Source organism: Onychomys torridus, chromosome 8, assembly GCF_903995425.1.
Source record: "Onychomys torridus chromosome 8, mOncTor1.1, whole genome shotgun sequence".
Classification (NCBI taxonomy): Eukaryota; Metazoa; Chordata; class Mammalia; order Rodentia; family Cricetidae; genus Onychomys; species Onychomys torridus.
Window position 1 is genome coordinate 59,824,696 of NC_050450.1, and position 24,023 is coordinate 59,848,718.

The 24,023-nt window shown below is 44.0% G+C and overlaps 1 protein-coding gene across 1 annotated transcript in view; it reads right to left on the reverse strand.

Annotated features, from left to right (window-relative positions):
- Positions 1 to 1,329: 1,329 nt before the first annotated feature.
- LOC118589338 (NACHT, LRR and PYD domains-containing protein 1a-like) overlaps positions 1,330 to 24,023 on the reverse strand; it is a 43,947-nt gene continuing 21,253 nt past the window's right edge. The window contains exons 4-14 of the mRNA XM_036196545.1: positions 19,057 to 19,227; positions 18,133 to 18,303; positions 15,594 to 15,683; positions 13,346 to 13,437; positions 12,036 to 12,198; positions 10,790 to 11,013; positions 8,011 to 8,273; positions 7,375 to 7,500; positions 6,389 to 6,530; positions 2,538 to 2,582; positions 1,330 to 2,111 (exon numbers count right to left, since the gene is read on the reverse strand). Coding sequence (XP_036052438.1) covers positions 1,819 to 2,111; positions 2,538 to 2,582; positions 6,389 to 6,530; positions 7,375 to 7,500; positions 8,011 to 8,273; positions 10,790 to 11,013; positions 12,036 to 12,198; positions 13,346 to 13,437; positions 15,594 to 15,683; positions 18,133 to 18,303; positions 19,057 to 19,227 — 1,780 coding nt within the window. The 3' untranslated portion in view covers positions 1,330 to 1,818. The remainder of the gene's footprint in view (positions 2,112 to 2,537; positions 2,583 to 6,388; positions 6,531 to 7,374; positions 7,501 to 8,010; positions 8,274 to 10,789; positions 11,014 to 12,035; positions 12,199 to 13,345; positions 13,438 to 15,593; positions 15,684 to 18,132; positions 18,304 to 19,056; positions 19,228 to 24,023) is intronic.

Consider the following 24,023-nt stretch of genomic DNA (forward strand, 5'->3'; position numbering starts at 1 on the left):
CCTCCACATGGATTAGGTGTTACAGGTGTGAGCTGCCTGATGTGGGTTCTGGGAGCAGAACTCTGATCTTCTACAGCAGCAGCTCTTCGCCGCCTAGCCTTCTGTTCACCATCTTTTTACCATTGTACATGAGTTTCTCAAGCTGTGAATCCCTCCTCCATAAGGGATGACTTAACTAAATGTGTGACTGGGAAACATTGACAATATCAACAGGTTTGTGCACATTCAGTGAGCAAGATTAATTCAAATGTGCACTGAGTCTGAGGTGTTTCTGCAGTGTGTACTCTGTGACTCCCTCACACCTATAGTTCTGAGCACACAACGTGAGAATTTTGCAGTGATTGAGCTCAAGCACCATAAAACTTCTATGATGTTCCTGAAACACCTTGGCTCAGAGTCTAGGCTATTGTTGGCTCTGCTTACAGCATTTTCCCTGTACATATGAGATTTTCTATTCTCAGAGAAACATGATACCTCAATTTTGGAATGTAAAGATTTAAATATATCCCCATTTTCATTATCTAGCATATAAGAATCAAGTTATTATATCTTTGCATTGCATTATGTGAGAACATTCTATTTTACAAGTTGGTGTTTTGAGTTGCTGAATTGAGTGATATAAAGAGATTGTAAGTGAATTTTGGCTTGAGATTAGAATAGAGTTTCTACCAGCTTCTAGAATGTGCACTGCACATCTGTGTAAAGTACCAGAAATGTAAAATATCCATCAACTCTGAGAAACACTGAAGATTTCCAATGTCTACAGTATCAAATATTCCATCAAGATTTAATTCCTTATGCTAAACATAAACAAATACAGGCATTTCACTAGTTTGCAAATTTGCTGTCATTTTTAACAAATGGTAAAAATTACATTACAACAAAGAGTTGTTTGTAATAAATTTCTTTAAGATTTAATTTTAGTAAAAACATTTGATTTATATGCTTATATATCTACATACACAGAGTTATATGAAAATTAATTGGGATAAAGGGCTTGGTGGTGGGAAATGTTTGAGAAGCCCCCTACCTTTCTTATTCATATGACATTCTGTAACTGTGTGGTCATGACACAGGTGTGTGGGTTCACAGGGGGCTGTGGAAAGAAGACTCAGAGGCATCTTAAGAATGAATCTAGCCTTTCATGGCTGTAGGGGGGTTCAGCCTCAAGCACTATCCCTTCACCTAGGGCAGTTTTATTTCTCTCCAATACAGTTTAGCCAGTTCATTTCCATATGCTCAAAACAACATGAAAGGGGCTCCCAACAATACAATGCCAAGTGCAAATTCCTCCATTTCTCAGGTACCCTGGTTTTCTGGGTTTCCTGAACCAAGTTTTGCATAGGCCTTTGTATCCTTGGGAAACTCCAAGACAGGATTCACATGGAGGGCAACAAGGGGAACAAAAGGTGTCTGCTAGACAAAAGATGGCTTAGGGCTAGGTGCTACTCTCTGGAGCCAGGCCAGGTGCAGCTCAGCAGGAATGCCAATACAACATTCACTTTTCAGGGAAAAGTATCATCTCCTGTCTCCATTCCCATGCTCTCCAGGAAAGTTTGTATTTTTGTGGGTCAGATGGACTCAAGGCTGGCCACTCACACCATAAAGTAGGCTGGACAAGGCTTGTATAGGCTAGCTGGCTCCACTGGACATTTACTGAGATGCTCACCCAATGTAAACATCTGGCAGGAGGAGGCCAGGAAGGAACATCTGGCTCCCCAAGAGGTGTCCTGGAAACATTGCCATTTGAAAGGCAACACTGGTTGGTCAGGCAGAGCCAGGATTCAAGTGAGAGTGCTCACTCCTCAGCTACTAATGTCAGGATTCCTCAGAGACAGCACCTGACATCTCATAGAGGTCCATGATGAGATGAGGATGGGTGTCCTTCAGAGCTCGGTAGACTTGGTCTTTGCAGGACTTGGTCCAGGACCGGCTGAGGCTGAAGAGCTTCCTCATCTTGTCTTGGTTGGTGGCTTCAGCCCGCACTGCCTCATACTCCTCTTCACTCAGCACAGCACCATGCAGCTTGTCCAAGACAGGGTCCACTGATGTCACTCGGGCCACCAGCTGCTCCCGATGCTGGTCCAGGAAGTGTAGTGAGGCAGAAGGTTCTAGGGGTGAAGATGAGACTGGCTCTGAGCAAAGAAAGGCTCCCCCATGGGCTCTCCCATGGGCCGCCCACTTCTTGTTCCTTTCACATACCTCATCTGCCCCCCTGGATCCCTTCTTCCTCTAGAAGGTCATTTGAAAAATATCTTTACCTTCCTGAGACCAGTTACTAGTCTGACAATTACCTGATCATGGGGAGGGGTTCTTCCTGGGGTGTACAGGTTAGGAGTGGGTGGAGCTATTGTCTCTAGGGGAAGTAGCAAGGTGCATGGGAGCAACTCTGCCTTGGGTATGCACCTCTTTCTACCCATCCTGGTGAAATTTACAAGGAGAGACTCTCTCCTTTCTCACTGCCCTTCTTTCAAGAATCAGATGATCTACCAGTGGAACACTGTTGGTTCCTCTGGACTCTTATACCTGTTACTGACCTTTGTGAGCTGCAGGGATCCTGGGTGGTGCAGGCCTGAGGTCCACTGGAATAAAGGAGAGATGATGCATTTGTAATGGTGCCTGTCACCAATACTCAGTGCACTCTATGAAACTCTCATTCATGCCTGAGATTTTGAGAATGAACTACAGAAATTCTGATATAATGAAGAAGGTGAATATTTCCTCAGAGCCTATTGTTATATAGAGAGAGGGCTTGTGAGTGAGCAATAGGTAATTTCTCCCACAGGATCACAATTTTATCTTATAATAAATTCCATGTGGAGAACTAACCAAGTCCCTTACTGGTTGGCTTAAATTTTGTTGTTGTTGTTTTGAGACAGGGTTTCTCTGTGTAGTTTTGGTTCTAGTTCTGGATCTTGCTCTGTAGACCAGGCTGGCCTTGAACTCACAGAGATATGCCTGGCTTGGCCTCCTGAGTGCTGAGATTAAAGGCATGTGCCACCACCGCCCAGCCTAAATTTTTTGACACCTAACTCTGGTAGAAAACTATTTTCTTCACCTTGTTTTACCTTGTATGCTCACATGTCACAAATGTGTTTTCTTGATTCGATGGCAGAATCAATACAAAGCAAGACTGAGCACATAGAAATAGTGAGTTGATTTTAGGAACAAGTGAGGGAGATTAATAATTTTCAGCTCATGTATAAACCACAAGAGTTTGAGAAGACCCTAAATTCACTGTACTCTAAGAGTTTATAGAAGTCATTCCAAGGACCCAGTTTGTAGTATTGGAAGCCCTTGTTCTGTTTGTATGTAGGAAGTATGATACAGCTTCTACTTCATGCTAGCTGGAACAACTTGGTGCATCCTTACTTGTAGATAAACTGGAGCATCTAATGAAAAAAAAATCCCCCAATGACAATGAATTTTAAAACTAAAATGTAAGATTGTGGACACAAGAGAGCCATGATTAAAATCTTCTAGTAGTAGAATACTGTTAGGGACCAAGATTTCAGGAACCAAACATGAACCATGGAAAGTACTAGCTAAGCCAGAGAACAAGTCATAAACCCACCGCCCTCCCCCAGAGCAGTAACACCTGTTTGCTAACTGGAGGCTCCCAAAGATAAGAACATTCCACAGTCAGGTGCCATGGCAACTGAATGTAAAGAGCATTCCATGGTCAGGTAGCCTTAGCAACAGAACAAATGGCCTCTGACCAGTGACCTTAGCAGACTTCTTGCAGTTTCAAGACCTGCATGTCTCCCATGTTATGCACGCCTTCCATATCCCTTCCCCTTCCCTCTTTCCTGCCCCTTCTCCTCTTATGCTATATAAGCCATGCGGAGGAAAATAAAGTTTGGCAGCTTGATCAGAATACTGTCTTGCTGTCAGTCTCTTGTGTCCCCTGTTCTTTCATTTGCTCCCACAGGTGGATAGCCCCTGTTGAAACCCCGCTGGCCAGGGCAGAATACTTTGTCATATGAAAGGGAATAGACCCTAATGAGTCCTGAACAACAGAATTAAGAAAAACATGTGGAAGAGGTTGGCTTTATATAAATAAAAATAGCAACATTGCTTCTGTCAGCCAAGGATCAACTCTAAGTTGTGTGTGAACAGCAATAAACCTTTCCAACTAGCCTATGAGTTACTCAACCTGATGTTCAGTTTATAGGTTAGGAATGTGAGACTCAAATGAGTTAAGTCATTTTATAAGAGTCCCTGATGAGGATGTGCTGGAGTGAGATTCAAACCCTGGCCTGATGCTGGGGCATGTTAATTCTCCACCTGTGGGTCTCTGGGATTGACCCATTGACCACATGTGTAGCTTGTTTGTAGCAGCTCTGGAGATGGAACAACCACTGTTGGACAGCCAACAAGGCTGCGCCTCTCCAGAGGTACTGGTTAGGGTAGCTTGGTTTTGGCATTGCTGGACTAAGACTGTATTGTTGATGCACTAAAGAAATGTCACTATTTGACTTTCTCTTCTCCATGTAATCTTGAAAATATGGATGACTTACAAGAGCCAACAAACAAATAAAACAATAAATAAATGTATAAAACAAATTCTGAACACAAAACATAACCATAGTTTATATTTTTGGTTGTGAGCCCAGCCTTTAACAGCTGAGCTATCCCTCTAGCCCACAAAACAAAACATAACCCCCAAAATGAAAGAAACCTACAACAAATATTTTAAGACATATATCAAAGAATTATATTGAGGAAGGCCTTAGAGGATGGAAAGGGATCCCGCCATGATCACTGTTCCCAAGAATCAATATTGTGAAAATGGTCACACAAATAAAAGCAGTCTACAGATTCAGTGCAGTCCCAATCATGGTTCCAGGGTCATTCTTTACAAATAGTGAAAAATGTCTTGAAATATACATGAAACCACAAGAGACATAGGATAGCCAAGATAATCCTGAATAAAAACACTATTGTGGAAAGCATCAGCACACATGATTTCAAATTAATATTACAGCCATTTAAAATATAATAACATGGTGTGCACTCAAAACTCCCAGGTCAATGGAATGGAATAGAGAACCTAGAAAAAAGGCTCACAACCACAGCCACCTGGCTTTTGACAAAGAAACCAAAAATATACTCATGAGAAAAGACAGCCTGTTCAACAACAAATCATACAGGAAAACCTAAAGAGCAACACATGAAAAAACTAAACCAGGTGCCTATTCCTCTCCTTGAGAAATCAGTTCCAAATAACCAAAGACCTCAATGTGAGACCTAATATCCTGAACCAGGTGAAATGTAGGGAGAACATTTCAACATAGCAGCGTAAAGAAGGATTGTGTGAATAAGGAAGTGAAACCAACAATTCCTAAATCGAATCTCACGACCCTAAAAAAAAGTTTTGCATAGCAAAGGGAATTTATTTGAGTGAAGATGCAGCCAAGAACTGGAGAAAAGATTTCCCAGCTAAGATCTGACAGAAGATTAGGAACTAGAATATTCATGGAACGCAAAGACCAAATTCCAGCTGGGTGGTGGTGGCTCATGCTTTTAATCCCAGCTCTCAGGAGGCAGAGCCAGGTGGATCTCTGTGACTTTGAGGCCAGCCTGGGCTACCAAGTGAGTTCCAGGAAAGGTGCAAAGGTACACAGAGAAACCCTGTCTTGAAAAATCACAAAAAAAGCAAACAAACCCAAAAACCCCAAAAAAACAAATTCCAAGGAAATAACCCAACAACAAAGTGGCCATAGGAGAACTTCATCCCTTTCCTTCCTCTTCTCCTCTCCTCTCCTCTCCTCTCCTCTCCTCTCCTCTCCTCTCCTCCCCTCCCCTCCCCTCTCCTCTCCTCCCCTCCCCTCCCCTCCCCTCCCCTCCCCTCCCCTCCCCTCTCCTCTCCTCCCCTCTCCTCTCCTCCCCTCTCCTCTCCTCCCCTCCCCTCTCCTCCCCTCCCCTCCCCTCTCCTCTCCTCTCTTCTCCCTTGTCTCCCCTTCTCTTCCCCTTCTTCTCCTCCCTTGCTCTCACTCTCACTCCCTCTCCCCTCCGTACTTCAGAGCTACCAGGCACACAGCTTCCTGTCTCACAACCTCGACTCAATGATATCCTGTCTCTCCTAAATCTCAAATAGATGGAGGCAGCTGACCATGGACTGAAACTTGGTTCTAAGACCATGAATCAATACAAACCATTGCATTTTTAAGTTGTTTTCTCACATATTTTCTCACAACTGGGAACAGCTGACTAACACAGTGTCATAGTTTAAACTGTGGTCAGACCACCTGTTTTGGATCTAGCAAAAGACACGTAACTAACTAATCTCACTATTTCATGACACCAGGAATTAATGACAATATACCTTTCCCCACTCATTGCCTGTCTTCAACTTTTGGGATATCTGGACCTAAACTAATTTTACCTGGTTTCAACAAGGCCTCCCATATGAGATTCATATGTTTCTTGTCTCTGATTTGCAGCTTAATCCCTGAAGCCATGTGGCCAATGTAGATCTCAGAGAAGAGCTGGGATTCTCCAGGGCTCCGGTAGCACAGCTCTAGTTCCTGAAGAGAGAAAGAATTACTGTGTGAGAATCAACTACTCATCCTGTGAAGGAGGGCTGTCCCCACCCCGATACTTTCTTTATCTTGCACACCACATCAGACACTGGCTGTCTTTTGCAATGTGGTAACCCACAGCCTTTGAACACACATTCAGAAGGTTAAGGACCCAGCTGGGGCCCCATCTTGCTGTTCCTTGACTCATCACTGAAAAAAATCTCACAGGAAGCAAATTGAGGAAGGGTTTATGTTGTTTAGTTTCATGGGGGGAAATTCATGTAAGCTTGAGCTCCATTCTTGGTGGCAGGAGGTTATGGCAGGGCTCATAATATCCCAGGGGATGAACAAATAATACCATGAGGTTGGGAGCAGGGCATGGCTACAACCCTCAGTGCCTAATACTAATGATCTGTTTCTAATAGCCAGGCCTCACATAATTGTTTCCACAAACACTCAAAATACTACCACTGTCTGGGGAGCAAGTATCTAAACATTTACACCTGTAGAAGACCTTTCATTTTCAAACCCTAACACCTATGGATGAGTGAGAGGTCATCCTGAAAGTCCTGTTCACACAGCCTAAGCCAGGGCTTGCTCTCCAAGCCATGTTATGCTGGGCCCTTCTTTGTGCCATATTAAATCCAATTTCTCAATTCTCCTGGCCTTCTGTATTCATATTTGGTCCCTTAAATTGCTTTTTACCTTACTTGGATATATTCTTGCTCATCCCATATCCCAATTATTTTCTCCTGAATCTCAGTTTGCTGTTCAAGCCTAGTGACCTGCCCCACAGGTTTCCCAAGCCTGCCATCCAACCTTGAATAGTAGCGAACACCTGGATGCTCACCATTGGGATGATTTCCAGCTTCTCAGAACCAGACACAATGTAGCGGGATCCAATATAAAGAGAGTCTACTGGGGGTGGCTTGTTTATTCGAACATATTGGAATTTCATTTCTTCATCATCAATGGCCTAGGGAACATTGCAGACAGTGATTTATCTAGATTTCTGGCCCACAAATCTGTTGTGAATAAGGTGAGATGACCATTTAGTATATTTTTTTTGTGGGGTGGAGTGGTGACATATCCTAGACAGTATTGTACCTTGTATTCTGCAAAACAGAGTATCGACTTACTGGCCATTGTCACATTCATTGTGCGAACAGGGATGCTGCCACAGAAGAAGGGAGTTGGCTACAGATTGTGCATGAAGAATTCTCATCCTTCTGATGTGTGGAAAGAGGCTATAGAAGGCTGTGCAGGGATTAGTAAATGGGCATCAAAGCCATTTGGGGGAAACTCTGATGTGAGGAGGACCAAGAAGAGGGAAGAATCACACGCACACATGCACACATGCACATGGGTTCTCTTTATAGGACTGTATCCCCACTACCAGTAAGAATCTCTCCAAGGAGCTCACTAGCTGCATCTCAAGTTTTCTCTCAGCCTACTCTGGACTCCCTTTTGTGGTCCTCAGTGTTACCTTCCGAATGGTGCAGTCATTAGGGACCAGATAAAGGTGAACTGTCACTTCCTTTTGACTGAGGTGATAGTAGATCAGTGTGATGGAAGTGATGGGGATGAAGTGTCCAAAAGCAGGAATCATTCTCATTAGAACTCCCATTGGGGAGAAGCTTGGGTTTTCCAGTACTACATAATGCTCTTCTATCCTGGTTGGGGTTTCTAGGACCATCCCATGTTCTTGAAAGTGGGCCACATGGAACCAGGAGATGTCCACCTGTCCCTCTGTGAAAGAACAGATTCAAGAGATATAGAATTAATGCTTCTATTGATCCATGCTAGGTTGGAAAAATAGCACCCTATGATTTAGAAGACTACTGTGATTTGAATGACAACTGGCTTCTGTATTTGGGATGGAGGAGAAGGTGTGGTCTTGTTGGAAGTGATTTGCCACTGGTGGGCTTTGAAGTTTCAAAATCTCTTGCCTTTCTTAATTTTCTTTCTTTCTCTCCCTCTTGTGGATAGGCTCTCAGCTACTGCTTTCTGCCATGCTCCCAGCCTTGATGGTCATGGACTCAGCCTCTGAAATTTTAAGTCCCAATAAAATCTTTCTTCTATAAATTGCTTTGGTTATGATTTCTATTTGGTTTGTATTTCTTTTTGATGTTCATGAGAAAAGACTGTGACAAAAATTTAGGTTTTATTAATTAACTTCCAGTGACAGCACAGTAGAACTATCAACTGTTTCTTCATTATCAATCACCATGCCAGAGGGTGAGTGTGAGCTGTTGCCAGTGGTGACTCATGCAGACTGATCCTCACTGGAGGCAGTTTACCCTCAGCCCTGTCTAGCTGATGAGGGAGAATTTACAGTAGAGTGGACATTCTTCATGGTCTCTTCTATAGATGCTAATAAAGAATACTGCTTCAGGGGCTACTGTCAGAAACTTCACAATCAGAAGGTTCTCTGAGGTGCTTCCATTACAGATTCAGTGTCTTGGGTTTGGCAGTGTACCCTAAATTCTTAGTTGCAGAATAGAATTTTGACATCATGAAAGAGACCCAGGGTACCTTTGTTCACTGAAGAAAAGCTGGATGGATCTCTGGAATAGTTAATATCAAATGTGAACTTGATGAAATCTAGAATCAACTTGGATACAGGCCTCAGGGTATGATGGGAGGAGATTATCTTGATTGGATCAATTGAGCAGGGAAGGCCTACCCACTGTGTGTGTAGCACCATTGTATAGACTCGGACCGAAGACTGTGGAAAATGCAGATGGTCACATGAGCATAAGCATTCTGCTCACTCTTTTGATGTAAGGTCCCAGGTGACGCAAGCTCTGTGTTCTCAGACTTCTGTGTCATGACTAATTGTTTCTTTAACAGTGAGGCAAAGTAAATCCTTCTTTTCTAAGTTTCTGTGGTCAAGTATTTTGTTTGAGCTACATGTAAAGTAACCTGGACAGAAAATTGATACCAGCACTCAGGTTTTTGTTGTGATAAACCAAATCATGTGGTTCTTCAGCTTTGGAACTGTTTTGTGGCTGGAATGTGGAAGAGTTTTGCACTTAGGACTAGGAAAGCACTTCCTTGGTGAGAGCAGAGCTTAGGGGGACATTCAAGTGTGGAAGCAGGAAGATAAGAATGCTGAGAGAGGCAATGAAGACCAGTCCATGAGGTTGCAGAGGTTTCTACTGGGAACTGTAAAAGGATCGATTCATCCACCAGTTTTGTCAAGCATCTAGATTTATTGTGTTAATACCCCAAATATGAGTGGAGATGATTTAAACACAAGGGACTAATTTTGCAGGAGGAGTTTCAGGACAGAAAACATCCAGAATGACTCTACACATCTGCTGTAGCTATGAGAGAGCAGTGTCACTGAGGGGAAGGCTGCAGTGCAGGTGACACCAGGACAGGAGTCCTGAGGGACAATCTTACTCTTCACACACTCATCATGTGAAGATCCACATTCATTTAAAGGCAGAAAGCCTGAAGCGATGGTGTTCCCTGTTCCCCAAATGAAAATGCAAGGAAGTGTTTCCCATGGTCAGCATATCATACAGCTGTGGTCCAGGAGAGCAGGGAGAGGCCACATCTCAAGCTGTCAACAGAACTTGGCAGTGTCATCACTGTAGCTTTTTGTTTGTTTGTTTGTTTGTTTGTTTGTTTTTGGGGGGGTTGAAAGATGCTACATTGGTGGGTCACTGAGTCATGCTGCACAGTTGCAGATAGCAATGTGCCTGAGTCAAAGATCCTGCAAGAATCCTGAGGCCATTCAATGAACCTTTTTATTCATGGATCTTTTTTTTTTTTTTTTTTTGAGCTGAAGACTGAACCCAGGACCATGTGCTTGCTAGGTAAGCACTCTACCACTGAGCTAAATCCCCAGCTCTTATTTATGGATATTATATCAACTGGAACAGCCTGTATTTCTACTTTATTTTTTATGACTTCTTCAGCTATTGTATCTACCCTATTAAAACCCCTTTTGGAGCTACTCATAATCTTTATCACCATGAACAAACACTATCTTCTGATGTGAGCTGGATTCCACTCAGGGACTCCTTCAGGTAAAACAGAAATAAGGTCATTAGGCTGGCAGACATGTGCATCAAAAAAGATACATCAGACAAGAAGGGACAACAAAACATCTCAGTGTCCACCTTCATAATCTGCTGTGCCCTGCTAAGTAAGCCATGAGACCTTTCCTCATCACCACCATTCTACTGTCTGCTATGTGACATGTCAGCACCTCCCATTACCACCACTCTACTCCTTATGTTTCCCTTAGTTACCTTGGAGATCCACAAAATGTGGGAGGTACACAGCAGTCACAGCTCCCTGCTCAGCCTTGATGTCAAACAGAGGCCCAGCCACCATGTGACTGTGCTGCAAGGGAGTCTTGTCCAGGTATTGGCTCCAGGAACAGAATCCAATCTTGATGGTCACTGCCCTTGTCACCACAAAGTGGAGCCCTGTGTTGGGACAGTGGTAGGAACCAGGCACAGGGAACTGAACTCTAGAAGAGGGAGAGGCAGACACCAGTGAACATCAGCTCTGCTCCTCTGCTGGGTGCAGACCCAATGCAGGGCTGGGGACACCGCAGGGTTCATCCAGATGGCTATGAGTTCTGGTTCCTCTTCTAGCTGTCTGTGGATCCCTGATTAAGTCACTTAACCCCAAAATCTGTTTCCTCATCTATATGTAGGGGTAACAATGACAACACCATCTTATGGACCTATGAGCACTGAGTGATCTAATGCAGACCTACAGGTAACAGATACCTAGAGCAGTTAGATATTCCTGTGGTGATGAAATAGGAGTGTGTGTGTGTGTGTGTGTGTGTGTGTGTGTGTGTGTGTGTGTAGTTCTGTGGATCAAGCTAGGACCTTCCACACTAGTCAGCGGCTCTACCACTGAGGTACAACTTCAGTTTTTAGACTCTATGTTCCTGAAGTATATATTTAAGTATATCTAAGAGACAAGAGAAATGAAATACAATGAGGAGACTGATGCTATTTACATCATGAATAAAATAATCTGCAGAAAAATCACAATTCATATAATAAACAAAGTTGAGCACAGACTGTTTAGATGGAATGAAGGACTCCTGTCAGCTCTTTTGATGTGGTAATGGTGTGCTGGTCATGGAAGACAAGGTCCTGTCTTAACTGTGGGGGAGTCATAGTGAAATGTTTGTGTGTGAAGTCACCTGATGTCCTGGACTCACAATCCTGTGACAGTGATGAGAAAAGATGAATGTGAATAGTTGAACAAACTTGGAAAAATGGTTGCTAGAGCTGAGTAATTGGACAATGAAGGTCTTGTGCTCTCATGTTGTATAAATGTTTGAAAATTTTTGATGATAAAGATCCCTGTTTTTATAACAGCCCACACTTCTTATTCCAGTGCTGGCCTTGCAACCTGCCTTGGAGAGGTGAGTAGGTGGCACAATAGAGAGTAGTTGGGTGCTATCTGTGGGGATCTCTTGTGGAAAGTGTGCAGGGGAAAGCCAGCCTTTGCCAGGCAGAGCTCACTCACTGGTACAAGTTCCTCTCTCTGTCAACCACCTCAGTAGCCACAGGTCCTGTAGGGCCCCAGAAGTCATCTTCAGTCCCCAGTGGTTCCAGGGGCTTGTCTTTTGGAATCTCAGGAGGAGATAGATGGAAGGTCTGTAGTCGTGCAAGTTGTGAGCACCCCTCATCTAGAAGAAGCCAGGCACTGGTCACTTTATGTCTCCTCAGCCTTCCCTAGTGGTGACCCAAGGCTAAACTCTATTTCCAGGTTTTGTGTATGATATATATATCAAACATATGTGTATATACTATATATATGCATATTATATAGTATATATAGTACATATATTGCAATTTGTATAATTTTCTTACAACTGCTTGCCTTCTGAGTAACTCTACCACCCTAATATCTGCTCCCAACCCAGTTGTTGTGTTTCATTTCCTATTGGTCCATTGTGTTGATTTTCCTAACATGTCTTCAATGGGTAGGTTGTGAAAAGAACCTAACTGAAAAGATGAAGAATCAGTGATGGGGAAGTGATTCCCAGGCCATAGCAGCTCAGAATGAGACAGGGAGCCCTGGTACAGAGCCTGATGCAAGCCAGAGATTAATAGAGGGACAGCACCAACCCCCAAACCTGGGAGAGAAGGAAGCAGTGTTCCGTCTGTTCTAGTTGAGGAAGACCTTTAGAGGGGTGGGGCTCTTTGTGGAGAACTGTACAGTTCCATGTCAGAGACAGGGGGATAGAAATGATTTCCAGCACACCTGAGATCATGTGTTCTATATGTGACAGGGACACTGCACCCATGAAATCACAACACTATCACTGCCTCTATAAGATCTGCACAATGACAACACTAGTTGTCATGATACTGTGGATGAAGGAAATCTCATAAGGCCCCAGGTACTGATAACAGCTGCTAGAGAGGTATAGAATCAGTCCTCCTCAGAAAGAACTCCATAATAGGTTATCCAATCCCAAATGATCAGCCTTAAACATACATACATGACCAACTTCAAATGGGGTCATCAGGATGTATTAATATATACATATGCAAACATATGTGTATTTCTACATATTTTTAACAATAATATTTAAGAAGTATTCATTAATTAGAGAGAGAGAGAGAGTTTGTAGGGGGGTCACAAGGAGACTTGAAGTGGGCAGATAGAGGGATAGAAATCATCTAAATACAGTACTCATACTCATGTTTAAAATTCTAAAAAAAAAAAAAAAGCAAAATAAATTTAAAAAAAGAAAGAAATGCTGACTTCCTGTCACAGATGTCCCTTCATCTGGCAATCTTGATGCTGAGTCTGAACTCATCACATACCTGACTGTAGTCTCTGCCGCTTGCATGATTTTGGGCTATCATCCATTTCTTCTCCATCCCGCTTCTTAGTAGGATCCATCATACGTGGCTTCCTATAAACAGACAAGTTCTTTCCCTCAGATGTCAGGAAACACCAGGAAAATGGAGGTTGTGTACACCACATACCCACATAAAATCTAAGTCATTTGAATTTGAACTCAGTCTCATGCTTCTTTTCTCTAAGCATGCCTCCATCCTCCTGGGATACCCCAGAATTGGGATCACATCAATCCTTCCTTTGCTCTAGTTTGAATGTGTATCCCAATGTTCATACATGGGAATGATAGTCCCAAAGCCACAGTGCTGATAGGATGAAGGATAAGACACAATGAGATCTTGAGTGCTCTGCTGTCACAAAGGTGTTAATGTCATCATCACAGACATAGATTCCTGTGGTCTGACAGGACTTGTCACAGAAGCCACCTTGGCCTCTCACTTTCAGCTTTCCCAATTGCACAGTTGGATGGAACAGAAAGAAGGGCTTCTCTAGATGCAGAGTCCATGTCCTTACCCTTCCCTGTATCCAGATCTGCAAGAAATAATCTCAATTCTTTATGTTAAGTGCGCAGTGTTAGACATTCTGTTGTAACTGCACAATACAAACCAATAATCACTTACCCTGAATGATAATCACCTAGACAGTACCTCCCAAATCTCTCTCCTTTCTGTTCTCTACTCTCCCCTCCACAGGCTCCATCCTTGTCCTAGGATGGAGTGAGCAGTGTTCTGAACCACTGAAGTATCCTCTGACAGGCATCCCTGCTTCTGATCTGGTTCCTTCTAGCTCATTTTCTACATAGTAACTGACCATAAAAATGGGTGGAGATGCCCCTTCATAGCTGAGGTGCTGGAAAGCCTCTCATTTCTTCTGGGGAGAAGCAGAAGGTTCTTAGGATGGGTCATAGTTCTTGCTGTGGTCTCTGTCCACCTCTGGGTCATTCTATATCACCCTTTCCTGCTCACTGATCTCTAGGCCTGTGGCTCTCAAATCACTATACTCAAATGTCACCTGGACAGGCTGCTCAGTCAGAAAGCTCCCTGAAGGAAGCTTCCCCACCCAAAATTCTGAGTCAGCAGGGATGGAGTGGGGCCTGAGAACTGCATTTCTGTGGAGCTCCCAGGTAATGGTGAGGCAGAGCAGATGGTCTCCCACATGGTTTCCTGTCCCCTAATGGAGCTGCTCTCTCTGCTTCCTTAGAACCTCTATGTTTGCCTGGAATTTTCTCCTTCTTGGCTCATCCCTCATTTCCCATCTTTGAGAGTTCACTGCAGCTCACCCCAGCTTTAGAAGAGGTCAGACAGACCAGCACTGCACTAATATCCTTCCCAGGTACTGTGACTGTGGGGGAACAAGTGTCTCCTCCCTGAGAGACTGAGGTCATGCTTGCCTTGCTCACTGATGTGCCCTCAGATCCCAAAATAGTGTATGAAACACAGTAGGTCTGCAGGAATGTCTGTTCAATGAGTGGCTGACCCTCCTAAGTCTTTAGTACACCCTCCATTTCACATGTGTCCTAGCAGCTAGGAACTTGAGAACAGATGGGATTCAAGGTCATGAAATGAAATGTGCCAAAGTGGAAGAATATGGGGCTTCAGCACAGTCTCTGGATTGGAAGATGACTTTCCTGTCCTGTGGCTTCTCTTCAATTCCATAGTACAGTGTGTGTGTGTGCACATGTGTCTGAGTATTGGGGTTGGTACAGTGATACACAGTGTTTATTTTTCCCCCTAAGAGTCTTTCTGTCTGTATCTTTCTCTGCTCCGTGTGGTGACTGCTTTTATTGTTCAGTGGTCTTGGTTCACTGCTAGCTACTATTATCTACTATTATCACACTTGCTGTGCCAGAGGATTCACCACTCACTCAGCTTTTCATATTCTTTTTTCCCCAATTGAAGAAATTAAGAAGACATGTTATATGATTCTATGTCTTAAGGTCATACAACTATCACACACACACACACAAACGCGCACACACACAAACATGCACACACGCACACACACACACACACACACACACACACACACACACACACACATCTCACATCTCACATCTCACTCTTGTTGCTGCTGTGGTTTCCTGGTTTCTTCCTGGATCTCTGGATCTGTTTGTCTTTCCCATCATCTCAGGACCCTGTTCCCACCTCTCTGCTCTGGACCAGCCACATAGGGCCTGGGTTGACCAGTAGGAGTTCTGTGCCCACCCCTTACCATGTGCTGGAGATGAGCAGATGTGGATTCTTTGCCTCCAGGGCCCTGAGCTTCATCATCACCTGGTCACTGAGAGGTGCCTGGTCCAGCCTGTAAGCACAAGAGGGGGCTGTTTCTTCTGGGATCCACCACAGGCTCATGAGGTCTCAGGGTCCAGAATTCTGGGCTCTGTTGTCTGTGGATGGAGCCAGTGAGGAGTCATATTATTCTTGAGGTAAAATTATGACAAAGGAGAGAGAAGAGGAGAGCAGCAGCCTGAATAGAGGGACATGTGTCCATGATACAGTCTTAGTAAGGTTGGTCATTGTACAGGGAAATCTGAAGCCAGGATGAGGACTTTTGGAACTTTCCCTACCCCCTTCCCCACAGGTCAGTCATTGGAGACAGACTGTCCCAGGGAAGGGAACATGGCCATAGATGAGGGGAATCTTATTAGCAAGGGGCCACAGAGTAGCCATCAGCATTTTTAGTAGCTGGAGGTCATGGGCATATTCCCATACTCCCTATCTGGGCCGTTCTTCAAAGTAAACACATAGTCCTGGGATCATGGGTATTCTCCTTGAGGAAAAGAGCCTTGGATCCATTCTCATCTTCTTACCCCTTTCCTTTAGTGCTAAGGGAGGAAGCATTTTCCTTACACAACAGCCACTACCTGAGGTCTGCTGGTCCCATTCTTATGACCATTGAGTTTCAGGATTTTTGGTGTTAGGGTAGTGACCTCTCTGGGTTTTCACATCCTCAGCCCATAACCATAGCTATATCACTCCCATCTGCCTATTGTGAGGCACAGACAAGGATGGAGGGGAAGGTTCCTGCACCCATGAGAGGCTGAGCCATGTCACATGCAGCAGAGGCTAACTCTGAACAGGCTTTTCAGTCTGTAAGAAACAGTCATGGCTTAAAGCAGGCTGGGGAACAAAGGTGTTGAGCAGATGGGCCAGTTTCAGCTCCCAGAGAGGTAGAAAGAAGACCCTTCACTGCCCAACTGCATCTGTGCATTCAAACCAGAGAGCTGGAGAGAGGGCTCAGTGGTTAAGAGCACATACTGCTCTTCCAGAGGACCTGAGTTCAATTCCCAGAACCCACATCAGGCAGCTCATATCCACCTGTAATTCCAGTTCTGGGTGACTTTGACTCCTCTAGTCTCTGGGGGCACCTACACTCATATATACCAGTGGTTCTCAACCTGTGGTTTGTGACTTGTGTGTGGAGGTATCAAATGACCCTCTCACAGAGTTTGCCTAAAAGCATTGGAAACATCAGCTCTTACAATACATAACAGTAGCAAAATTATAGTTCTAAAGTAACGAAGAAATAATTTTATGGTTTGGGGTCACCAAAACATGAGAAACTACATAGAAGTGTCACAGCATTAGGAGGCTTGAGAACCAGTGACATATACATACACATAAATAACATAATAATAACAATAATAGAGTTGAAGCAGAAGGCTTGACAGAGGGAAGTCTCAGGGAACAGGCCTGATGTGCTTCTTCTGTTGGCTGGAAGAACCAGAAGTCTCTGGATACAGGGATCAGGAGCCTCTGCAGTTCTCTGAGCCCGTAAAGAGCATTGGCCAGCAACCTCTGGGAAGTTCCTCTAGAAAATGGCTGTGGGCCTGTGCTGGGAAGGTGGAGGCACAGGAGAGGGAGAAGCTCAGAGACAGCATGAAGGGCCTGAGTGGAGGACCATGGTCTCCAGGGCTGTAGTGTGAGGCTTCCCAGCTTGTGTGAAACTCTAGTGCAGGGGGAATGGCAGATTTCTGGTACAGAGGACTATCTCAGGCTGCTGGTGTGAAACATGGTGACTCACTAGTGCTCCTGCCTCTTTATTTTCCAGAGCTTTCCCCAACTCTGCCTCTGTCTGGGCCCTGGTCTTGGCTTGGCCCACCCAAGTCATAGTTTTTCTTCGGGACTCAGAAAACCCTCCTGAGCCATTCAGTAACATCGAATCTCTCACAGCTTGACATTCTCACAATACTGGTGACTCCACAGCATTCAGCAGAGCTTGTCAGTACAGAGTCATGTGCTGATGGGTGACCTATGTCTGTCTCTTTCCACATAGCATCAGGGGGACAGAGCCATGCGTGTTTGTGATTGCACCCCTGGGGTCTGGATCAATGCTTACACATAGAAGTCCTGATACAAATGCATGCATGCATGAATTCATGAATGGATAATTGAGTAAATCACTGTCCTGGAGTAAGGCAAACCTGGGAGTCTTTGGGATATACAGTCTTGCTAATACATGTGCTTCCACCCTGCCCAGCTACCCACCTGGTATTATCTTTGATTCTACATATGTACATTTTGTGTCAGTGCAATCTATGAGGGGGGTATGACATTCCATTTAATGATGAGGAAACTGAGTTTTAGAGAAGTTTTGCCCAAATCACAGGGTGTTAGTGGCACAGCTGGTCAGGAGCAAGGCTGACTGTGCATTATCTGTCCCCTTTCTTTTTTATGTCTTGTCTTCTAATAATGCACCTGTGTCCATTGCCTTACCTCCTGCCCAGAAGGAATCTTGGGGTCTTACTTACCACAGGATTCTGAGGTTGCAGGCAGGATTCCTGATCCCCTTATACAGCTGCCTCACACCACGGTTGCCCAAGTCATTCAGCTGCAGGTCCAGTTCAGCCAGGCTAGAGCTGGCCCTGAGCACTGAGGCCAGGTATGCACAGGAGATGGATGTGAGGCCACAGTTGACAAGGCTGCATGGGAGGTGATCACCATTAGTTTCTCCAGGCTCACTGCTCTTCGGAAGTGAGCTTAGGTCTCACTTTGTGAGCCCTGGCATGCAGTACTACCAGTGTTTAGCTCTCTGGAGTGCCTTTTCTAGTCTGGATAGATAATTCCATGTTTCCTACCGCTGAGCTACAGGATCAATGGAGTACAGGTTGGGGACCACTTCTCTGCTGTGATTTGCCCTGGCAGAGCTCCATGAGGCCCAGAACAGCTCACTGGTATGTTTCAAGAGCCATCTGAAGTGAAATTCACCAGCCATAGAATAGGACATGACTCATTCATCATGTGAAATCTTGGTAAAGATGGAGTCCCTAGAAGCAGAGTAGAAGGCTGGTTACAAGGGCAGAGAGCAGGAGGAAATGGGGGGGGGGTGACATTCCCTGGGCCTGGAGCTTTCTTCCCTCCTGCTTCATTTAGCCTCTTCCTCCGTGTTCTCCAACTCCTTTGTAGCCACTTCCTCAGGAAGTTTGCTCCATTGCAGACCTCATGGGCCTGTTGTTAGCAATAGCTAGTGGGGCTCCTTGCTGAATGCTGGTCTCTCATGATCCTCAAGAGTAGAAGCCATTTGATTATCATATCAAGTTTGGCATCTGTTATTGGTGTGGTCAAGAACATTTGGTGAATATTTGAAGAATACTAAATCTCACTCAAGACCCAGCTTTTGCTTTGCTCTCCTGTTATCCATCCTAGCTTCAGGGAAGAACCCAAGCCAGACTCACCACAATGTCTTTAGGTGACATCCAGGGTAACTCAGGGTCTTACAAAGACTCTGCAGTGCACAGTTGTTCAGTGGATTTCCACTTAGGTCCAACTCCTTCAGGTTTCCTGTGAACTTAAGAGTGGAGAAGAGAATCTTCCAACTGGCATTAGTGATTGGGGTCCACCTGGACCTGAGGGGAAGAGAGAAAGAGAAGGACATGAGGGATATAACTTGTGTGTTCACAGAGCCCCACACAGCTGATTAGGTTTCTATCTTCCTGAGCACCAAGCCTCAATATGCAACTCCCAGGATTCACCAGCTTCTACATGTTCCTTTGTCCCAATGTTTTGATGGGTGGTTCATCTATATCTTTATTATAACATGCGGTGTGTTCATTTTGTGTGCCTTTCTGACTTGTCTAAGTGTCCCACAAGGTGTGAACAGGTGGCTAGCATCTTTTCTTTACAATCTACAATAACAGTCCCTGGCACAAAGGGGGACCTTGGTAATTCAATCTCTTCCTTTTGATGAGAATACAACAGAATTCTAGAATCTCATAAAAGAAAACTGGACAGAGGAAGAGGTTGAGATCAACTCTGTGGTGGGATGTTAAGCATGGTCATAAACATTATTGTAGATGTGTTTGTCCATGTGGTCCCTATATATTTAGAAGAGAAAGGGGAGAGGATGAATAGATAGATAGATAGATAGATAGATAGATAGATAGATAGAGAAGTAGATAGATAGACATAGAGACAGGGAGAGACAGAGATACACAGAGAGGACAGAGCAGGATACACAGAAAGAGAAATTCACAGACATACATAGAGGTAAATGACAGACACAGAGACAGACAGAGACAGAGAGAGACAAGCAGACAGATAGAGAAAGACAGAGAGGTAGAGAGAGAGAACCGCCTTGAGTGCCAGTTCATTCCTTTAATGCCAGAAACCAAGCTTACAGAGGCAGAAGAATGGTGAATTTTTTTTTAACGGTAGCACATGCTTTTATTTTTTTATTTTTTGTTATTTATTATATTTGTGTTTTAATTTTACACATCAGCTATGCATTCCCCTGTCCTCCCCGCTCCTGCCCCTGGACCTGCCTGTACTAAGAGTGGTGAATTTTAAATCAGGCTGAGCTCCAAACCACAAGGGCTTGGTGTGTGCAGCATTTGATCCATAACACTGTAAACAAAATCAAAATAAAACCACAAGTTCAAAAACACATATCAGAGGTGGCCAATTTTGACTGAAACAAAAGTATAGGATGTTAAGAAAAACTAAATACTAAACTTTGAAGGACAGCATTTAAAAAAAAATTGTTTATTTTTCACTTTTTGTATGTGTGGAAGTTTGAATGTAACTGGCTTTCATAATCTTGTAGGGAGTGGCACTGTTAAGAGGTGTAGTTTTGTTGGAGTGGGTGTGGTCATGTTGGAGGAAATGTGTCACATGGGGGCAGACTTTGAGGTCTTCTTTGGCCAGGGTACCACTGAGGATGCTAGTCAACTTCCTGTGGCCTGCACACTGCCATGCTCCCCACCATGATAATAATGGACTGAACCTCTGAAACTGTAAGCGAGCCAAGCCATTTCAATGAAATGTTTTCCTTATAAGAGTTGCTGTGGTCATTGCATCTCTTCACAGGAATAAAAACCAGATCTAAGACAGTGTATGTTTGTATGCCTACTTGTCTGTGTGTACTCTATGCATGTGGAAACCTGCAGAGGCTTGAAGCAGGGCAACAGATCCTCTGGGACTGTAGATAAAGATGGTTGTGAGCAAGGTGATTGTCAGGCATCTGATGTGGGTGCTGGGAAATATCCACACTCTCTGAAAGAGCATCAGGCTCTCTTAAGGGTGGAACCATTCTATCAGCCACCAAAAGATGTTTCTTTTGATGCATGATTAATATTTATACTGACTGAAAGTGGAACTTCAGAATGTGCTAGTCATAAAAACATGAGGCACCATTATAAGCCACACACACACACACAGAAGCTGTTGCTCACTGTGGTGTTTTGAAAGAAAATGGTCCCCAAAGGGAGTAGCAATTTAAGGAGGCCTTATTGGAGTAGGTGTGGTCTTGCTGGGAAAGTGTGTCACTGTGGAGGCAGGCTTTTAGGTCTCATGTATGTTCAAGCCATGCACAATGACACAGTTCTTCTAGTTGCCTGCATATCAACATGTACTATCTACCTCTCCAGGACCATGTCTGCCTGTACACTGCCATGTCACACTATGATGATATGGATTGAATCTCTGAACTGTTAGTGAACGACCATAATCAAGTGTTTTTTCTGTAAAAGTTGCTTTGGTCATGGTGTCTCTTTCCAACAATAGAAACCCTAATTAAGATACTCACCTACCATTTTGAATTTTTTGACTTTGGCCAGCCTTCAGCCCTGTTTTCCTAGCATGCAATGCCCTTCTTGCTGATCTCCCTGCCTTGTCTGACTTTTCACTTCAACTGTTCTTTCTCACTAGCAGCTGAAGCCTTTCCCTTTCCCTTGGTGTTATCCTCAGGCTCCTAAGGCCACTGTCTGCTGTGGATATTGCTCTATGAAAATAAAGTTCTGATTGGCCAGTGGCCAGGCAGGAAGTAAGGCGGGACAAGAGAGAAGAGAATTCTGGGAAGTAGAAGGTTGGGGAGAGACACTGCCAACCGCTGCCATGAGAAGCAACATGTAAAGACACTGGTAAGCCACAAACCATGTGGCAAAGTATAGACTAACAGAAATGGGTTAATTTAAGATAGAAGAAGTAGATAACAAGAAGCCTGCCACAGCCATACAGTTTCTAAACAATGTAAGTTTCTGTGTGCTTTCTTGGTTGGGTCTGAGCGACTGTGGGACTGGCGGGTAAGAGAGATTTGTCCTGACTGGGCCAGGCAGGAAAACTCTAACTACAACTGTCCTTTGCAAGCAGGCTAGTGTACCTTGTTTCTCTCGCCCTAGCTGGTCTCTGTCTCAGTATATACTCAGAATTCTTCTGAAGCTTCAGAGAAGACCACTACTTGCAACATCTGTATCAAGGCTCTTCAAGGCTCACTTGTTTATAACCATAGACGCTTAGAAACAACTTATACTGGCCAAGGACAGGAAAATGATCCAGTTCACTAAGGTATTCTCCCTAGGCAATATCATAAGGCTATTCAGAATGATATTGTACTAGACCATTAGCAACCAGAGAAGACATCCTTGAGTCAGTAAGAAAAGAAATGTGAATATAAGACAATATAGTGCGGCTTAATGTTCCCATATAAAAGTATATAGAGAAAATATCAAAGGGCATGTCTCATTTTTTCTTTCATGCTGTGAACAAAACCTAGGGACTTGGGCTATTAGGTGTGGTGTTTTGAATGAGAAGTTACCCAATCATGGGCGTTTGAATGCTTGGCTCTGAATTGGTGGTACTCTTTGAGGAGGCTTGGGAGGTGTCGCTTTGTGGTAGAAAATATGTCAGTGGGGCAAGATTTAATATTTCAAAACCTTGAGCCATTCCCAGGACACCCCTTCTGTTTCCTGCTTGTGGTTCAAGAAGTGAGCTCTCAGATGCTGCTCCAGTTACCATCCTTTTCCTCTGCCATTATGGACCCTGATCCCTCTGGACCATAAGCCCAAATGAAGTCTTCTAAAACTTGTCTTGGCCATGGTGTTTTATTACAGCAACAGAAAATTAACCAATACACTAGGCGATCCCTTTATCAATGAGTTACATCTGTAGCCTGTAATATTTTGAGACAGCCTCACACCATGCCTGGGCTGGGACTTCTGACCTTTCCTCAGCCTTCTGAATTTGGGATGACAGGTGTGCATGACCAAACTCAGCTATCCCAGTTCTTAATGCTGTCCTTAACTGAATTCTTGAGGATACTTCTTGCTCAAAATTTTAAAGGTCTTATAATAGAAAACCCATAGCCAGATATTGGGGCAAATGCTGAAAGATCAGAGAGATAAAAGAACAAGCCACTGTCATGTCTTACCTCTAGGAAGCCTCAGTCTGAAAAGCTTTTAGTTTCTGCTTCCTCACACCTTATATACCTTTCTCTGCCCAGCTATTAAAGGTGTGTGTGCTCTTCCCAAGTACTGGGATTAAAGGTGAGTGCCACCACAGCCTGCCTCTGTTTCCCTCCTGGACTGAATCAATCTCATGTGGTTCAGGGTGGTTTTGAACTCACAGAGATCCACATGGATCTCTACCTCCCAAGTGCTAGGATTAAAGTTGTGTGCCACCACTGCCTGACCTCTATGTTTAATCTAGTGGCTTATTCTGTTCTCTGATCTTCAGGCAATTTTATTAGGGTACACAATATATATCACCACAGATACTAATTTTTATTGTTTTGATAATTGGTAAATGCTCACTCTTCTACAGCAAGGATGTTTTTATTGGTCCATTCTAATCATATAAAGTCATTGAGACAACTTCCTACATGTAAGAAAGTTTGATCACATTTGTTCTTTTTGACCCGTTTCCCATCATCTCTTCATCTTCTTCCTGTTCCCCAACCTTTGCACCACTACTTTTAAGTTTTTCACAAGGGTTCTTGCTGTGTTGTTAAATCCTCAACTCAAGATAACTAGCATGTTCCTTATTATTGCAACAGTCATGCCCTATGTAATTAGAGTAGTTGGCTGTCTTCTCTCCCAGTTTTGAAATCCTCAGGGCGGCAACTATGTCTGCTGTGGGATGTTCTGCATGTTAAATGTGTTGCTCTGATTGGTTAATAAATAAAACAGCGATTGGCCAGTAGCCAGGCAGGAAGTATAGGTGGGAGAAGCAGAGAGGAGAATTCTAGGAAGTGGAAGGCTGAGGAAGAGAGACCCTGCCAGCTGCCGCCATGAGAAGGTGTTAAGATACCGGTAAGCCACGAGCCGTGTTGCAACTTATAGATGAATAGAAATGGGTTGATTTAAGATGTAAGAACAGTTAGCAAGAAGCCTGCCATGGCCATACAGTTTATAAGTAATATAAGTCTCTG